General features: G+C 45.0%; 1 protein-coding gene across 9 annotated transcripts in view; it reads right to left on the bottom strand.

The window, feature by feature from the left end:
- The window catches only part of TMEM131L (transmembrane 131 like), a 162,842-nt gene that overhangs the window by 13,943 nt on the left and 130,884 nt on the right, over positions 1 to 18,015 (bottom strand). For 8 of the 9 annotated variants that reach the window (XM_028491800.2, XM_024126617.3, XM_028491799.2 and 5 more), the window contains 3 exons: positions 12,102 to 12,250; positions 3,686 to 3,810; positions 1,045 to 1,211 (listed from right to left, as the gene is read on the bottom strand). In XM_028491800.2, the coding sequence (XP_028347601.1) occupies positions 1,045 to 1,211; positions 3,686 to 3,810; positions 12,102 to 12,250 (441 nt within the window). The remainder of the gene's footprint in view (positions 1 to 1,044; positions 1,212 to 3,685; positions 3,811 to 12,101; positions 12,251 to 18,015) is intronic. The other variant, XM_028491796.2, reaches the window with a different exon arrangement.

Genomic DNA, 18,015 nt, shown 5'->3' with positions numbered 1-18,015 from the left:
CTCCGCAGCGGGAGAGGCCACAACGGTGAGAGGCCCGCATACCGCAAAAAAAAAAAAAAAAAAAAAAAAAGGAGAGAGGCCAGGCAAGGCTCAGCTTCAGGATCTGCGAGCCTCTGTTCATCCAGCGAGAAGGAAGATGCTTCCTGAAACTGACGACGGGCCCTGAGGAAGCCGCGGGGCTGAGCCATGGGCCCCACAGGCTCTGCCGGGGGCCGGACAGTGAACGTGGTCCAGCCTGAGAGAGTCAACACCAGTGATAATCTCGACCTAAAAGTGGTTCTGGAAATAACAAGTACTTCTCTCAAGAAAATCAAGGCTACTCTCTCGGACTGGAGACGTGTAGGTAGTTTCTCTCTCTTGTATTAAAAATGTCCACCAAGATATACGTATGACTGATTCACGCTGCTGTACACCTGAAACTAACACAACATTGTAAATCAACTAGACTCCAATAAGAAGTGTTTTTCAACATCCACCGAGAGTTTCAGAGTATTGTTTACGTGTGGGTGGGAAGAACCTCCAGGAAGACCAAGAAACAATGCACACGTGTCTGGGAACGTGCGTGTCTGTGTCCCACAGCCCCCCCGCCAGGTACTTTCCTCTCCTGCCACCCTCCACCCCACCCTGGACCCAGCCCTGGTGCCCCCAGGTCACTGGCCGGCAGCCCTCGGCAGAGCAGCAGCCTGGCTCTGCAGGAGCCACCTGGCGCAGGGGTGTGAGAACGGCCACTGTTCTCCCCTGGCTTTCCCCTACCCCCCTCTTTCACCAAGGGAGTCCTGTCTTGAGCAAGCACCCACTGTTGTTCAGCCGTCTGCATGACACAGTCGAGAATGGCCAGATTTTAGAGGAGTGGGAGGTAGGAGGGGCAACACTAGGGGCCTGCCCAGGCTCAGAAGAAGCGCAGCCTACTGCCTCATCTGGACAGCTTTCCATTGAGGCTTGAGTGAAGTGATAATCTCCCACGCCGGGCACTTCCCCGAGGAAACAACAATCAACAACAATCCCGACGGAAGCCCTGTTTTGAAGCTCCATGCGGTTCCATACCTGCCTCTCCCTGCGAGGCAGGTAAGCTGCTTCCAATGCCAGCATCTGTCTTACAGGCTTCCCCAGGGTTTTCCTGGATACACCAGCTCCTTAAGTCGATGTCACTGCTCAGCTCAGACCTTTCAAATTCACTGCACACCAGCTTTAATTCACTCTGTTCCGAAGGCCTGGAAGAGCCACAAAAAAATCATGTCTGCATTTTATCGTGCATACACACATACCTGCTTTCCTTGAGACTTAGCAGAGGTGAAAATGTGAATCTGGGACAACTTGAGCCCTCTTCTCTCTGGGTCTGCTGGGAGAAGACGATAAGTAAGGGAGAGAGATTAGGAAGAACAAGATTTTGCTGTTTTAGAACGAGAATTAAGTTGGAGCTCATTTAATCTCTTCATATTTTACAGTGAGAGGAGTAAAACTCCACAGGTTAAAGGAGTCCCCCAGGGTCAGCTGCTAAGTGCCAGGTGCAGGACAAGAACCCACGACTCTCTGTATGTCTTCCTTGGTTTTCGGGTAAAACATGACTCTCAGTAGATGAACCTGCTCCTTGGCGTCTGGGGGAAGGTCTGAGCGTTAACGGAAATCTTTTCTCATTCACTCATTTAGCAAACATTTGTGGAGTGACGACCATAAGCCACGTACTGTTAGGAAAGGTGTGGCGTCTACAAAGAAGAATGAAGTTCTTCCCCCAAGGAGTTCACAGTCCAACACGTACATCTCTCTAACTAGACCATGAACTTGAGGGAAAACCTGTAATACAGCTTTGTAAATGGAGACACGGAAGTGTGTCAGAGAACGCTACGTGAAGACCTAGGTGATTATTTCACACAGTCCAACTTCCGTACCTCATGTCACATCTGTAGGAGGACAGGCGTGAGATGAAGCTGATGGTCTCAGTGGTTTGTGACCACTCAGAGTAAAGAGTATACAGACAGATTGGCAACAGACAATCCAACAGCCACCACCTATGTAAGCATCATGTTCTCAAAACATTCTGATTACCTACAAGCTACTTGAAAGTTATTCTTTAACCACGTCATTTGTTTCTTTAGCGTGTCAGAAATCTGCTTTCAAAAATATATTGTAACATTTAACGGGCCAAATTCCACCCTAATTTTATATCTTTCTATATGTCCACATCAGAAAAACATGCCACTTTAAAGTGACCACATAAGTCCATCAAATTTTTATGAAAATACAAGGTGTGACTTTCCTTTCTATAGGAGACCACATTGCAGCTTTCAAATAATTTAGCCTAAGTAAGAATAATTACCCATTAGTAAGTAGCATTTAATAATTTAATAATTACCCATCAATAATCTAATAATGCGTATCTTTCCTTTTTTCCTATTTGCATTTTGCTGATTGCAGGACACAGAACTAGAGCTTGAAGGCCCCCTGGGGTCGCCTGGCCCTCCTCCTGCGGAACAGGACATTCGGGGAAGCGGGGGGCACGTGTTACAGGGCTGAATCCCAGGGTCCGAGCTCCTGATCGCAAAGGGGGCAGACACCGTGAGCAGCGTGTTACGTGGCCCCGTGCGGGGGTCCTGGCCACCACGTGGGCGGTTCTGCCACAGTTCCCTCCCAACCACAGGAACAACCGCCACAGCAGGGTGGGGTCCCTTCCCCACGCAAATCTGGAACTGCTAGAGAACAAATCTGGCAGCAACACGTTTAAGTACCTAGCTAAGCTCACAAGAAAGAGAAATCCTCAGATGCCAGCACTCAAAGGAAGAAAAGCCGGAGCGGTGGGGATGGAGGGGCAAGGTGGGAGGAAACAGGCTCCCAAGCCCACTCGGGAAGCCCACCCGGGACAGGAATCAGGGAGCTCGTCAGCACGAGGGCCACCTGAGAGGCTCCCCAGGGACCAGGGCGGAGGGCGCAGGGGCATGGGTCTGCCAGAGGCACTCCGTATGTGGCGTCAGAACGGACGCGCTACTGACCTGGTGGGAAAAAACTCTCGAGCTGCAGAATTTATGTAAAATTAGGCTTGGAGAGCTACTTCTGGGAACCCAGACATATGGGATCTGCACGAAAACACGTCAGCACCTTCATTTTACAGGTTAGAAAAGAAGCAAGGTTTCCCAAGGAGGCTGCCTGACTGCCTGGGGTCATGTCTGGCTCTGCCCCCGACCAGCTCTGGGGCTTCAGGCAAACCTCGCAGTATCTATCTGCAGCTCACTTCCCACAGCGGAAGAACCTACCTTCTGCTGGACGATCGATCGGGGCAAAGATTCTATGCGTGGGGACTATTCTCTTGCATTATCGGGACCCCAGACGGTCAGGGTCAAGCTGGGACCGTGGGCCTGCCTGTGCCCAGGGGTCCTCTACCACCTGCTCCACCAACGCCCCTGGTATGGAGGCATGGCTATGCTTTCTCCCTAAAACCTGCTAAAGCTTTTTACATTTTATTAAGTAAAATTTTGCTCATCTTAAGGGGTTTTCAACAAAATAAATAAAAACATAACCAGAAGATATGTTACTTTTAAGAATATATCTTTATCTCAAAACACAAACATCTACACTCTCATATTATCTGTATCCAACGTAACAAAAATAAGATGGAAACATAATAGCTAAATGTAAAATTTATATAGAGTAAATAATAGATGAAAAGTTTAAAGGGACTATAAAAATCACACACCTCAAGACCTGGGCAGCACCCCTTTTCTTGTTTTTTCTACATGCTCGATTTTTATTCCAATTTAAATTTTGTAAGTTTCCTTCTTTTTTCTCCTGAAGCTTCTTTTTCCTATAAGGATCTTCCTGCTAAAGAGGAAAAAGAAAACTTTTAGTAAGGGTTTCAACTTACTAACACAAATAAAACCTGTGTATGGTTTTTTCTTTTAACTTTTGAAGACCAACTTCATCTGAATTCAGAACATTCCAGCACTAGTGAAAACAGACAGACATTTCTCAATCTCTCGTCTGTTTTCATTTCCCTTCTTTCTCTACCTCCCCTCAGCCTCTGCAAAAAGAGAAAAAAAATTGTCGCCTATAAAATGTCTAAGGGGCTAAAAAGGAAAAACATCTGTTAGTAATTTATGGTCAGCTTGCCGTTAACCTCAGCAGCAATAAATCCTCCGACCTTCACCTGTTTATTTGGTATGTGCAATTCGCATGAATTACTACTGAAGAAAAATCGTGTAAAAACTCAACTGAGGAGTAATTTGTGTATTTATGTTTTTATTTGTTTATAGATGAACTTTAGGAGAACAGGCTAAACTCCAGAGAATGCTCCAAACTACTTTAAGCTTTTCAAGTAAATAATGCTAAGAATACGCTTGATGTTTTTTTACTGTGGTTCTGAAAAACTTAATTTAGTATGAGACATAAATATATTACATATAATATGTATGCATACATATATATACATATAAATAAAATTTTTTTAATTTGTTTTTTTTCCTCTTTTAAATGTTAGGCATGGTCTACTAACAGGCCCAAGGGGAGGGGGATTCCCTTTTTAAGTAGCTCATATCTCTGATGTCTACTAATACTTTCTCCTTTTCTTCCTTCCACCATGCTGCCCCTTTAAAGCAGAAGAAAAATAAAAGGTTTTAGATGCCTGCACATTACATGTCTGGGGTACTGAAAGCCTCATGTTTCCGTCAAAGCAATATGCTCACTACAATAAACGAACACTAGAAATAAAATGATATTTTAAGTGTACATGTGGTGGGATTATGGTATTTTTTGTTTTCTTCTTTACACTCTTTATTTTCTCTCCCAATATGTATGACCTTTTTTCTCATTCTGAAGGCATTTTTAAAACATGGTAAGTTAAACATACAAAGTCCTATCCTACAGGACCGTATGCTAATCATTTAAGTTTGATGCTAAATAGACCCGTTAAAGACGTCTGATCAGATGCGATCCAATGTTAAACATTAAATACAAACCACATTTATTCAAGTATTGCTCTCTGTGAATTTCCAACTTTTGCTGGGGGGGAGTGGGGGGAGCGTCTGCCCCTCCCCTGCCTCACTCTGTCCACTTAAGCGCCAAGAAAGGCTTTTCAACACAGCCAGTACCTGAACCTTTCTGTCCCTCCAGGGTCACCCACAAATAAAGGACCAGCCCCAAGTGGAGCCAGGAAGGGTGATCTGGGCAGGAGTCACTCTGGACGTGGCTGCCTTCTCAGCACAACCTGGTTAGAATGGCATAACAGGCCACGAGAAGGGAGGCACTGGAGGGCTACACCCAGCGGGGACTTGGTGGTCAGAAGCATCGCCACCTACTGTGAGTATCAGAGAGTGAGTTTCAGGAGCACGGGGGACATGCTGGATGAGGAGGTGTGGATGGAGTGCTGGAGAAGCAGGGTCCACAGCACACACAGGAGGGCTGGAGAAGAGGGGTGTGTGTGTGTGACACAAAGAGAGACCGAGAGAGAAGCACTGGGCAGTGCAGAGGCATGGGGCCGGGGTCGGCTGGGGGAGGACAGGCCCACAGCGGATGCCGTAGGTGGGGCAGAGGGGAAAGCAACCTGAGAGCCAAAGCAACAGGCTTGTCAGGAAATGGGAGGAAGAAGACAGGGGCAATCGGCCCTTTGTTTTCTGGTGGGGAGGTGCCACATGCGAGGAAGCAGGACTAGCCGGGATCGGAAAGGGTCCACGCAGACCTGAAATTAAGACCAGTCTCTGAGGCCAAACCGCCTGGTCTGAACCTCACTCCATGTGACAAGCTGACTCATCTTGGGCAAGTGACTTAGCCTCTCTTTGCCTCGGTTTCCCAGGTCTTCCAAAAGGCTGTTGTGAGGATTACAGTACCTGACAGTAGTAAGCAGTTCACCTAAGACTTCGCTATTATCATCATCATTGCTGAATTATTTGAACTAAGTTCTCCGATCTCCCTGAATGAGGGACAATTTAACTGGCCGCAGGGTGGGGAAATAAGATTTCCTAAGCTTTAATAGTAAAAGAAAAGGAGGAAATCAAAGAGAAATCACAGATTGACTGCACAAAGGCATTCTTAAAGCCACTGTACATAAGTCAAAGCGAATAAAAAGAAGAGGGAAAGGGCAAACTAAGAAAAAAATCTGTGATACTATTTGATAGACAAAGAGCTAATACCTTCACCTACGTTCTCATAGAAAACAAGAAAAAAACACTAACACTCAACAGAAAAGTGGGTAAAGGACATGAAATGCAAATTCACAAAAGAAATAGAGAAGGCCAAAAACATGACGAGTTCCTCCAAAATACTTAAAGTATGTTTTTAGGAGAGACCAATTACCTCATCTTTCCATTTTGGCTTTAAAAACACAAGTGCGTTGACACTGCGTGTTTATGCCTGCAAACACGAGGATAGGCTAGGGAAGCCGCGTGTGGTACCACGTGTGTCTCTCAGCAGGGCAAGAGAAACCAGGTTAGACATTCACTTCTTAACTTAGAAAAAACATATATTTTTTTAAAATGCCGGTGGTAGGATCTTGGATGAATGACTTTTTGCTTGTGTTTTTCACAATTTTACAAAAAATGAAGGAAAATACTTACTTTTTCCTAGTAAGGGAGGCAAACTGAGATGAGAAACAAAACACAATCACTTACCTATCCCACTGACCAAGATTTGGCCAAAAAACGGTGCTGCTGAGACCAGAGTAACACAATGGCTGTCGCGCACCATGCGTGAGGGGAAACAGGGACCCTGCTTCCGGAGAGCGAGCTGGCGGCACACACCAGGGGCCCTGACAGTTGACACTCTAATTCTATTTTTAGAAACCTATAGCAAGGATGTAGCAGATATACAGGCCAGACTTAGTTCATCATGCTATTATGAAAATAAAAAGTTGCAAACAACTTTAATGTCCAACTGCAGGGGAATGGTTTGGATTACGGCACAGTTAAATGATGGAATGTTATGCAACCACTGAAAACAAAGTTTCCCATTAATTTCTAACATGAGAAAATTCAGAATTACGACATTATAACAAAGCTCCATATACACCATAATAATTATCCCAAGTTTTAAAACACTTGCATAGAGAAGGAAGAGAATACAGAAAAATGCAAAAAGTAGTCCCTTTTGGACAGATCTTGTCCTCCCTTCTTTATGCTTCTGTAATAATCACGAATTCCTTTTCTAAGGGGGAAAAATAAAAGATCTGCTTACAAGAAAATAAACAGCCAGGGCTGGGATTAAAATTTAGTTTGTGGCTCCCAAATCTGGGCTTCAACCTCCTTTGCCAATAAATCTGGAGGAATGTTCCCCATGTGCTATAGACGGATCTGTACAATTTTCTAAGCTGCAAAGTCAGGCTCCAAGAACGTACAAGAAAAACAAACACTGAGCACTGCACTTGGGAATGTGTTTATTGAGAATGATTTTCTCCAAATGAACAATGAAATGGAAAGTACACTCAAGGTGGTTTAAAGAAGAGCCTACAAAACTGAGAGTGGGCCCCAGAGCCAGCAGAGAGGAAAGCCCACACACAGCTCCGCCCCCATCCTGCCCAGGTGACTACAAGGACCCTCGGAGTCCCAAGCACAGCCCAAGCCCCAGACCCTCGGCCCCGCCGCAGCCTCCCTGCAGCCAAGCCCGCTGCCTGCACCCAGAGCAGACGTCTGTCCTGCCCAGGATCACAGACCAGGAAGGCAAGGAGGAACCTACCCAAGCCCTGGGACCAAGGCCAAGAAGTGTCTGAGTGCCACAGACAGGGATCAAGACACGGCCCGTGCCCTCCTCAACCTGGTGTGAAGACACGGCCGAGGGCACCGGCACAGAGGGCAAGTCTGGACGGGAGCCAGGGGAGACTTCGGGGCTGAGGGGCATGTGAGGTGGGGGCACGGCACCCACACATGCGGAAGACGGTGCAGCATCCCCAGCCTGACCTCAGGGTCCCCTCCAGACAGCCCTGCACCTAGGGCCCTGCAGTGATCAGTTCCCACCTCTCCTCCCAGGACACGTGTGGGAGGGGTCGGCACCGCTCAGCTTCGGCTTCCACTTCATTGCAGGGCAGCACAGACGTACCCGTTCCCAATGCGTCCAGTCTCTCCTCCCCCAGATCCAATGACTTGACTTCCACTCCTGATTGCATGCCCTGTCTCCACGGCCCGGCCGGCGTGCCTGCCCTCCGTCACTATACCTGCTCCATCAAGCAGACTCGGGCCGCTGGTCTCCGTGCACACTTCAGAGAACTCATGTCACCCTTCAATTCTAAACTCCACGGGGACAACTCCCAAGTCCCAGGCCCAGGCCGGCCTCGCCATGGCAGCTCTGGCTCGGTATCTCCCATCTACCAGGCTCTGCCATGTCCAAGTCCAGCCAACCCCCTCTGTCGGCAATGACCACCGTCACACCTGTAACCTCTTTGATTCTTACTACTGGGCAGTGCTTCACAAGTGCTGCTATTCTAACCACTTGTTATATTCACTCCTCCAGTCCTCACGAACCTATGAGGCAGAGATACTATTATTACTCTCACTTTTCAGATGAGGAAACTGAGATGTTGAGTAACTCGCCAAATGTTACAGAGTAAGTGTCGAGCTGGGCTCACACCAGCTGCAAAGTCCATGCTGCTAACCACGAGGCAACACAGCCCTGACAAACGTACAAATGAAGCCCCAATTCCCCATCTTTTAGTTACCCAGACTTAAAACCTTGGAGTTGTTTTTTGCAAATGGCTCTGCAGGCAAAGCCAGCTCCTCCCCTTTATGCAATCAGGTGCTAAGAAGTCCTGCTGCTCTTTCTTCTACACTGTCTCCTGCCTCCTCTTCCCATCCTTTACCCCTGCTCCTGCCCAAACAGAGTCTTGATTACATCACACCTCCCAGCAGAGGAGCAGCCTCCTGGTGAGAAGAGAGCTGGTATCCATTTCTGCCCTCCCCAACCCAGCCTCCAAAACGACGGGACTGATTCTTCAGAAATGCATTATTCACACATTCATTCAAGCACTCGCTAAACCACCACACTGGCTCTTTATAACAGGTACCCTGCCCATCTCCATGAAACTGAATTGAAAGATACTCAATTACGACCTTCAAGAAGATCGCAGCCCACAGGTTGTTTTCCATTTCTTGTACACCCTCCTCTACCCCCCACCCCCTGCACGGTTCAGAACCCTTCGATAGCATTCCATGATTTGCAGCAGGGTCCCCAAACTGGCCACCCTCAGGCCAAATCCTCCAAAAAGACTTTTTTGTTTGGACCACGGTGCTTTTAAAAATTTGATCCTGGGCTTCCCTGGTGGCGCAGTAGTTGAGGGTCCGCCTGCCGATGCAGGGGATACACAGTGGTTGAGAGTCCGCCTGCCGATGCAGGGGACACGGGTTCGTGCCCCGGTCCGGGAAGATCCCACATGCCGCGGAGCGGCTGGGCCCGTGAGCCGTGGCCGCTGAGCCTGCGCGTCCGGAGCCTGTGCTCCGCAACGGGAGAGGCCACAGCAGTGAGAGGCCCGCGTACCGCAAAAAAAAAAAAAAAAAAAAAAAAAAAATTTTGATCCTGAAATTCCTGAGCAGGCAACCTTCCCTTCCTAGTGTACTTGCGCTCACTTACTTCATGTGTCTCCAACTGAGATCCAGGGACTAAAAAGTCTAAACTCTTTAGAGTTGGCATGTGAGGGCCTTGGCAAGCTGGCAGGACTCTGCCTCTGCCCTCCCCTTCCTTCCCCTCCTGACTGAGCTCCTTCTCGGTCAGACGACTCCCTCACTGCTCCGAACCATGCCACGAGACCCGGTGGTGCCGGCTGACCCCTCCCCTCCTCTGCTTCTCTACACTCCCCCTGCACAAGTTCCTTCCTCCTCGGGGCTTCCCATGGCCCCTGCAAGCTAAGCTGACATTCCCATCTCTGCAATCCCCTCTACTATGCACTGACTTTAGCACTTGACTACATGGAAATGTCTTTCTCGACAGACCACAAATTCCTGGTTTGGAATGTCTGCGATTTTCTTATTTGGTATCACTCTCATTCCATTTACTTAAATGAAAAATGCATGCTTTTTGTAGAGTTTAAGCAAAAATTGAGTAGCATAAAGAAGGAAAAAAAAATCATGCAAAATCCCATCACTCAGAAATAAGCAGGTTCTCCCACTGATTATTTGGCAAACCTTATACTTTAGTGTGTCTTTTTAAGAACCTATACATACATAAGGATGGGAAGACAGATGATGGGAGAAATTTAGAACACCAGGACCATGCATTATTTTTAAATACAAATTTAAGGCTCAGTTTTATTTGAACTTAGAAGAAAATGAAGTGGAACCAAAGGGACGCCAACTTTCAATAATTGCTTCTTCTCCACATGATAAATTAATTGCCTAAGGATCTCTCTAAGGTTAAGAAAAAGATGGTGAAAGATATTTTCGTAGGTTTTCACCCTTTTAAACTACATGTTTCAGTTTTGCACAGGGTTGGCTAGCCACCAAGAAAGATAAAATTAAAACTTACTTTCACTTACCTTTCAGTCCCACCCCGTTTTTGCAGATTTTATTACTATTTTTGTTTTGTTAAAGTTTTAATATTTGCAATCTGCTTTGCAACCATAACTGCCCGCTGTTTAACCAAAGTTCTGGATATAAAATGGACAGAAACCTCAAAAGACCTTTAACACAGCTTCCTCAAACTTCTATCCTGGTTGGCTAAATTTTACTAACTTCATTTTTCAAGGAAGGCTCCCAAGTTCATTTGAGTTTACAGATGAATGTCTGTTGCTTTCGTACCTGAGTGCCAGCTTCACTGGACATAATGTTCGTGTTCACATTTTCATTCTCTCGAAGATACTGTTCCACTGTTCTCAGACATTAGATGTTTCTACAAAGTCTGAGGCAAGCCTAGGTGTGTCTTTCTTGATTTTCCTGCCTTTTCCGCACAATTCTTTACGCTTTAAGTTCAACACCTTAACCAGGATGTGCCTATGTCCAATATCACACATCAGCTTTTCCTGGTGTACACAGTGTGCCTTTGGATCTTTAAATTCAGTTTTTCACTCACATTGGGAAATTTTTCTTCTATTACATCTCTGAATACTTTTCTGATCCACTGTTGGGCCATTTACTGAGACAATCATTATTCTGATGTTGGACTGTTTTTGTCTTTGTCCCCTTATCTATCGTCATCTTTTTTCCAAAATCTACAATCTCTTAAACCTTTTCCTCCACATTCACTCTGATTATCTCAAAGCCTTTCCTTCGGGTCAATAAGTCAATTTTCGGCCACTGAATAGGTAATGTACTGTCTACAGTTACTGACTTAGCTTTACAACATCTCTTCCAACCTCATCGTAGTATATTAATTTGCCTTTAAAAGCTAGAATTTTATTGAATTCATAATCTACAGTGTAAAGTATTTTCAGAGTTCCCTTCAGGTCTCTGGATATGTTTTCATCTAGATTGGGATCTTGGTCTGTCTTCTGTACGTTCTACTCCTTTCCTTCATTTTTTACTATAGTATATTTGAACAGTTGCAATGCTATTTTTTTCACTGTGCTTGTGCTAATACACAGATAGCTCTGTCCTGCTGTGAAGCAGATAAATTCTCCGAAATCCCTTTCCCACCTTTATCTGGGAACTTTAGTTCCTATGAGATACAGGGCTGGGTTCTGCTTTCTAGACACTTTGCAGTGGCCTACACAGTGGGAAGGGAAAGAGCTGGCTGGGTCAGTGCACAAGCTTTGCCCTCTCTTCTGGGATTCTGTCACACCAGGGCCCATGCACTGAAGCTAGAAAGGCATCCCTCTCGGGTGGATCCTGGATAATGCTTCTAACTCAGCAAGATTTTGCCCTAAAAATGGATGTTGGGTAACAACTGGAGAGGCAAGATATGTGACCTGCTTCTACTCCACCATCTTTACCCAGGAGTTAACCCATTTGTTTAAGAGCAGCTTCTCTTGAAAATAAAAGCTATCTGATATCACCAAAAATTGTTTTAGTGTCTCCTGTATAATTAGAAGATAAATAAACTTTCTGAATACATGAACCTCACCAATTATCAATGTGGATTCAAATACATAACTACCCTCTTTGAGAAGTATGAAATACAGATGTACAGTTATTACATAGATATTTGCACTCTAAGTCCTAAACTTAGGTTTTGTTCTAACAGGCAAGAAAAAAAGGAATACAGACCTCGACTGAAGGTACGTCCTGCTTGTCAGAACATACGTCTTCTTTAGACGCTTTGTGAATCTTCTTTTCTGAAGAAGACTTTGTGTCAACCTTTTTCAAAGTTTCACAATTGTCTACTTCATTCTTGACAGGCACTTGCTGGTTATTTCCTTGAATAAATAAAAATGATTCAATTTCTAGCTAATTATTTCCATTCACATTCCACATAGTTAAATCTTCTTCCTACACCAAACAATCTCATTTGATTTAATGAGATTTAGACTTAAGGACTGTTTTGACATCCACAATGCTCTAGAAATGTATTTTGCTTACAGGTGAAAATGTACTTATATTAAGAGTTTTACAAACAGTCGTTAAAAGAGGTCATGGGAAGAAAGAGCAGGGGCACACCATTATTCATAGCGGCATTATTCATGAAAGTCAAAAGGCAGAAACAACCCAAATGTGCATGGACGAATGGATGGATAAACAAAATGTGGTAAATACCATGGAACACCATTAGCCTTAAAAAGGAATGACTCACTGCGCTACAATGTGAATATAATTAGCATTACTGAACTGTACACACAAAAATGGTTAAGATGAGGAAAAAAAGGAATGAAGTTCTGACACATGACACAACATGGATGAACCTTGAAGACATTATACTGAGTGAAATAAGCCAGTCACAAGACAAATATTGTGTGAACCTATTTGTCTGAGGGACCTAGAGTCATCAAATTCATCGAGATGAAAAGTAGAATGGTGGCTCCCAGGGGGTGGGGGGACGGAGTACGGGTGATTATTGCTTAATGGGTACGGAGTTTCTGTTTGGGATGATGAAAAAGTTCTGGAAATGGATGACAGTGATGGTTGTACAATGATTTGAATGTACTTAATGCCACTGAGCCTTACAATTTACAATGGTAACTTTTAGGTTCTATATACTTTACCACAATTTTTTTTAAGTTAGGGGAGGGAGAGAGGGAGGTAAGATCTTGGGTTCTGGTCATGACTCAGACACTAATTAGTTTTACTGATCAGAAGTAAGTCTCTTAAGCTCCCTGAGCTCCAGTTTCCTTATTTATGAAATGACAATACCACTTCCTCTGCCTACCCTGACTGTTATGAAGATGCAACCAGAACAGACAGAAATATAAGGGTCACCACCAATAGACACATGAACAGCTGGAGGGCAGGGCCTTCTCCTGCAGGAAACGCCCACCTGCCCTGGGAACAGCACCTGCGGGGTGAGAACCAAGTGTGAGACAATCACACTGGCAAGGTCTCCACCGGCAGGAACCACATCTGAAACGTGACCTTTCCTTTGTTTTTTCAAGTGACTTCATTCCTAAGTGTATTTCTTCTTCTATCCTTGACTTTGACATATGGTCAAATAGACTTCAACCCCACCATAACTGGGCTCAGTGTTCTAATATGAATCAGAAAGGATTTCAATACCTTCCCCTTTTTTCTTTAACCGAAAATCCCTCACGACACCTTGGCCATCTGAGAAGGTGTAGATGCCCACGGTGCAAATACATCACAGCAGAGCAGGTTGCCGGCTCCCATCCGGCCCTGCTGAGGGGCCTGGGGCTGCACGAGGCTCTCAACCCAAACGACAGGAGGGGTCAAACGCCCTCCAGACCCTGTAATCCTGAAGCTACAAATCAAGCTCACTCAAAGCAAGATGCATACATTTCAACCATGATGCTTAAAATGTAAGCATTCTTTTATTTTGTTAACGGAAAATTATGTAAATATTATGTAGTTATAAAAATGCTGGGGAAGCATAAATTCCTCTGCAACATAGATTGGGCGTGAGACGCCCACAGAGGAAACCATCCAGGACCGCGAATGAGCCGGGAAAGAGCCAAGAGCAAGGGAGACAGGGTCCAAACAGAAAAAGACATCACAAACAAAGACATCACTTCGGATTCCGGAAGCCATCGGTATGAACAGAATATAGATATTCTCCTCCAAAAATGGGCTGTGACTCTCCTAGGGTCTTAATTCATGAGAAAATGGTTTTCCTCAAGTTTTCTTCAGGCCAAGAATAGCACTAAAAGTATTAGTCATCGAAGTTTCTTAGGAAGGATCCAAATTTAATATCCAACACTAAACTACCCCCTAAAAAGGGATAAAGCACAGCCTCTCTGAAAATTACTAATGCCTATTGTGGGGGCCAAGAATTAGGACCAACAATAAAATGAATTCAAATTCAGCCTTTCAGAAATTCTATCACGACAATGTTCAAGAATTCAGAAATACCGTGAGCATAAACTTCATTTAAAAAAATGGAGCCATCCCATGGCATCCTACTAAGGGTGCTTACTCACGGAATTATACGCTTTTCTGCCATTTATCTCACGGAGTAGGAGTATTTGAGCCACAAAGGTAACAAAACAAATACAAGAACAGGAACGAGTTAATGGGCCAGAGTCCTGCTTGGATTCTACTGAATCAAATCTAATTGTATGATATATTTTGAGTAAACCACTAGATCTTCATTTCCAGTTATCAGTATCTGTGCAAATGAGACTATTTTTTGAATTTCTGCAAATATTGGTATTTCAGAAATTTTGGAGGTATCTATCTAATTCAGTGAAAACTTTTATGGGCTATTAATTTCAAGGTTTTAGGGTATTATTAAATTTAAAAGTTCATTATCCTTTACATTATAAGCAGAAACAACGAAAAATTTGCTAACTATTCCTGAGGCCAGAAGCAATTTGCCTCTAGCCCTAATTCTAAGTCTGTATTATTTTGATCATATAATGAAAAAATAACAGTTATAAACATTTTGAAAAGAGACAAATTTCAAAAGATCACTTACATGACACATAAAGCCCTGCTGTTGTCAGAACATCAAGAGACTCTGGACCGTGTAACACATGCTTGGAAGGCGTCGCTGTTTCACGATTGTTTGACAGGCTGATGCCAAAAAACAAGTGTGTGAAACAGAGCCCTGAAGAATCTGTCAAGAGACTGCATTTCTATCGGCAATTTTAATTTATGATTTACTACAGGCCTCTCAGGAGGAGGCAGGAGAAAGAGCAGGAAAGGGGTGACACATTTTCTGTTATTCAGAAAACACTTTGTTTCTCCACAACAACAACGGTGAGCACGTAGCCAGAGCCATTAATATACAGCCTGGAAGATTTCGTTCTCACACAAGAAGTTACCCTCAGAAAAAAAAAACTGTCTCAGAATAAGAGAAGGCACAGTGCTTTCAGGCGCCTCCAGCAGTTCTGGCGGGTTCGGGATGCCATTTCAGGCACTCTCGGGAGAAAGGCCACCTCCCCAGTCCCCTTTCCCAAAGGCAGTCTTGTCATCAGACCTGGTTCTAAGAACGTCTGTGTACTTTGGGAGAAATGGCTAGAATGTGGCACAGACACTGACTCGTTTCAACTGAGTGAGTGGAAGTTCCCGAGAGGCCATCAGTTCAGCTCGCAAGGCTGAAGCTGTTTTCTTCAGATTCTAGAAAGGATCTTAAGATGGAAACACAAAGTGAAATCCTTTTCAAAATAAGAAAAGAAGTGATGCTCAAAGTTGGAAGTGAAAACTTGGAAGGTTCTTACATTTTTGGTTTTCTCATTCTTGAGTGTTCTTTACACCCTGTGACCCCCTGCCTGTCACCATCTGCCAGCTTACTACAATGCTTTCCTTCAAATTCTGACAAAGGAACCCTGAACCCTCAATATGACCAAAAGACTCCATATCTTACCTTCAAACTACAATTTGCTTCCCCTAAATTTCTCAGTCCTTTCTTACTTTAAAAATTCTCAATTCTTTAAAATGTTTAAATTGTAAATTGAAGGCAGGCCACTTGTTTACTTTTTAATTTAACCTCTTTGATATTTTCCTAGAATAGTGATGTAAACAGAAAACAGTCAGAACCAAATACATGTCAGTGAATGGATTTCCCTGTGCGGAACCTCCTGCTGACAGATTAATTCTGGAGAGAAATACAGGGCTGCAAATTAGCACCTTTGAATTTGCTGGTATGAACATGGTGGAAAGCCAACGTTCTTTCATCAAATCGTATGTGATCTGACCAGCAATCACCCTGATACTGCTTAACAGGCTGACAAGTCAGCTAAAGAGCAGTTTTAAAAAAATTCTTGAAGTGAGAGATTGGTTTTCATTTAAAGCATCATAAGCATACCAGTCATCTGTACAGGAAGGAAAGGTTCGGGGCGGGTTTGCCATCTACAATGATACAAGCAAACCCTATGTTTGTGGGCTCCCTTATTAAATTTACTCACACTTGCTGAAGTGTTATTAGATATTATATGGTCATCTAGGCTCAGCTACAGGCATTAAACAGCATGTACTGGACAAGAGGATCCAGGAGCACCAAGTCGAATCCTCTGACCCACCCTGGCCCTACATGGCTGGTCCACGCCCTTCAAAGAGCTCTGATGCAGCAAAAGGCCTTCCCATCCATCCGCTCACAAGGCCACAGCCCTTGCATTCTGCAGGCACATCTACCCAGATGTCTGATGGACGCACTGGACCACAGAAGACGCACTTCTGGAGGAACAAGTCCCTCAAACAAGTCTGATTTTAAGTTTGTGTAAAGTCAGCCTATGTCAAATACCGTCCTCAGGCCTAAAGGACACATGAAACAAGAAAAAAACCCAGCTAGACTCACTCCATAATTTCACCCTTTCACGAGAGTTTTGTCGCCTGAGCCCTAAACAGTGTCAGGACAGAAATGGATGAACAGACACCCCACTGCCCCACCATCAACACCCTCAGACAAGGAATGCTGTGACTTCATGGAGATCTGGTAGAGGCTTCGTCCAGGGGGCGCACTCACACACTGGGGGAGAGGCCGTGGGGAGAGCCGGCCCTGCAAACAGGAGTCCTCTTCAAGCGTGCGCACTGCTGCCAGGGAAACGGCACCAACAGGGTGGAACAAGGGGCACCAGGAGTGATGCACAAATTGCCCAAACCATGTTCTACTCAGAGGACCCCGCCTTCCTTTTGAATTAGAAACGTCCTTTGATGGAACATCTAAAGTTCAGGTTGGTATTTTCCCTACTAAATCCATCAAGCTCATTAGAATCAGCCAATCTATTAATATAATCTTCTGTACAATATCAAGGAGTGAAAAATATGATGTTATTTATATTTAGATGTTTCAGATAAGCTCAAAGGTAACTGATTCTTCCAGACTAAAAAGTGTCAAAAATTTGACTCTCAATGGGAGTAGAAATGTGCTTATCGAAATGGTCAGGATAAACACACAAAAATAAGCACAGGCTCTTATGCCAGAAGCCAGAGGGATCAGTTAAAGATTTAATGACAAATGTATGTGTAGGTAGCCTTCCTAGTCTAGTTTTGCTTGCATTTTTTTTTTTTTTTTTTTTTGCAGCATGCGGGCCTCTCACTGCTGTGGCCTCTCTCGTTGCGGAGCACAGGCTCCGGACGCGCAGGCTCAGCGGCCATGGCTCACGGGCCCAGCCGCTCCGCGGCATGTGGGATCTTCCCGGACCGGAGCACGAACCCGTGTCCCCTGCATCGGCAGGCGGACTCTCAACCACTGCACCACCAGGGAAGCCCTGCTTGCATTTTTATTAACTGCATTTGCTACGAGAGAACATCTACCTTCTTTTAACCAAGGAACACGACCAGAGAAGAACCAGGGACAAGGAGCATGCGATGGTGGCAGCTGTTACATACAGAGAGTTGGTAAGTTTTGTTCCGTCAGAAACATGTCATAGGCTGATTGATTTTTGCAAACAGTCTGAAAAGCCAAGATGAAAGATACTTCGGGGCTTCCCTGGTGGCGCAGTGGTTGAGAGTCCGCCTGTTGATGCAGGGGACGCGGGTTCGTGCCCCGGTCCGGGAGGATCCCACATGCCGCGGAGCGGCTGGGCCCGTGAGCCATGGCCGCTGAGCCTGCGCGTCCGGAGCCTGCGCTCCG

This window comes from Physeter macrocephalus, chromosome 7, assembly GCF_002837175.3.
Source record: "Physeter macrocephalus isolate SW-GA chromosome 7, ASM283717v5, whole genome shotgun sequence".
Lineage (NCBI taxonomy): Eukaryota > Metazoa > Chordata > Mammalia > Artiodactyla > Physeteridae > Physeter > Physeter macrocephalus.
Note: the sequence above shows the minus strand (reverse complement) of the source record. Positions and strands in the feature narration are given on the sequence as shown.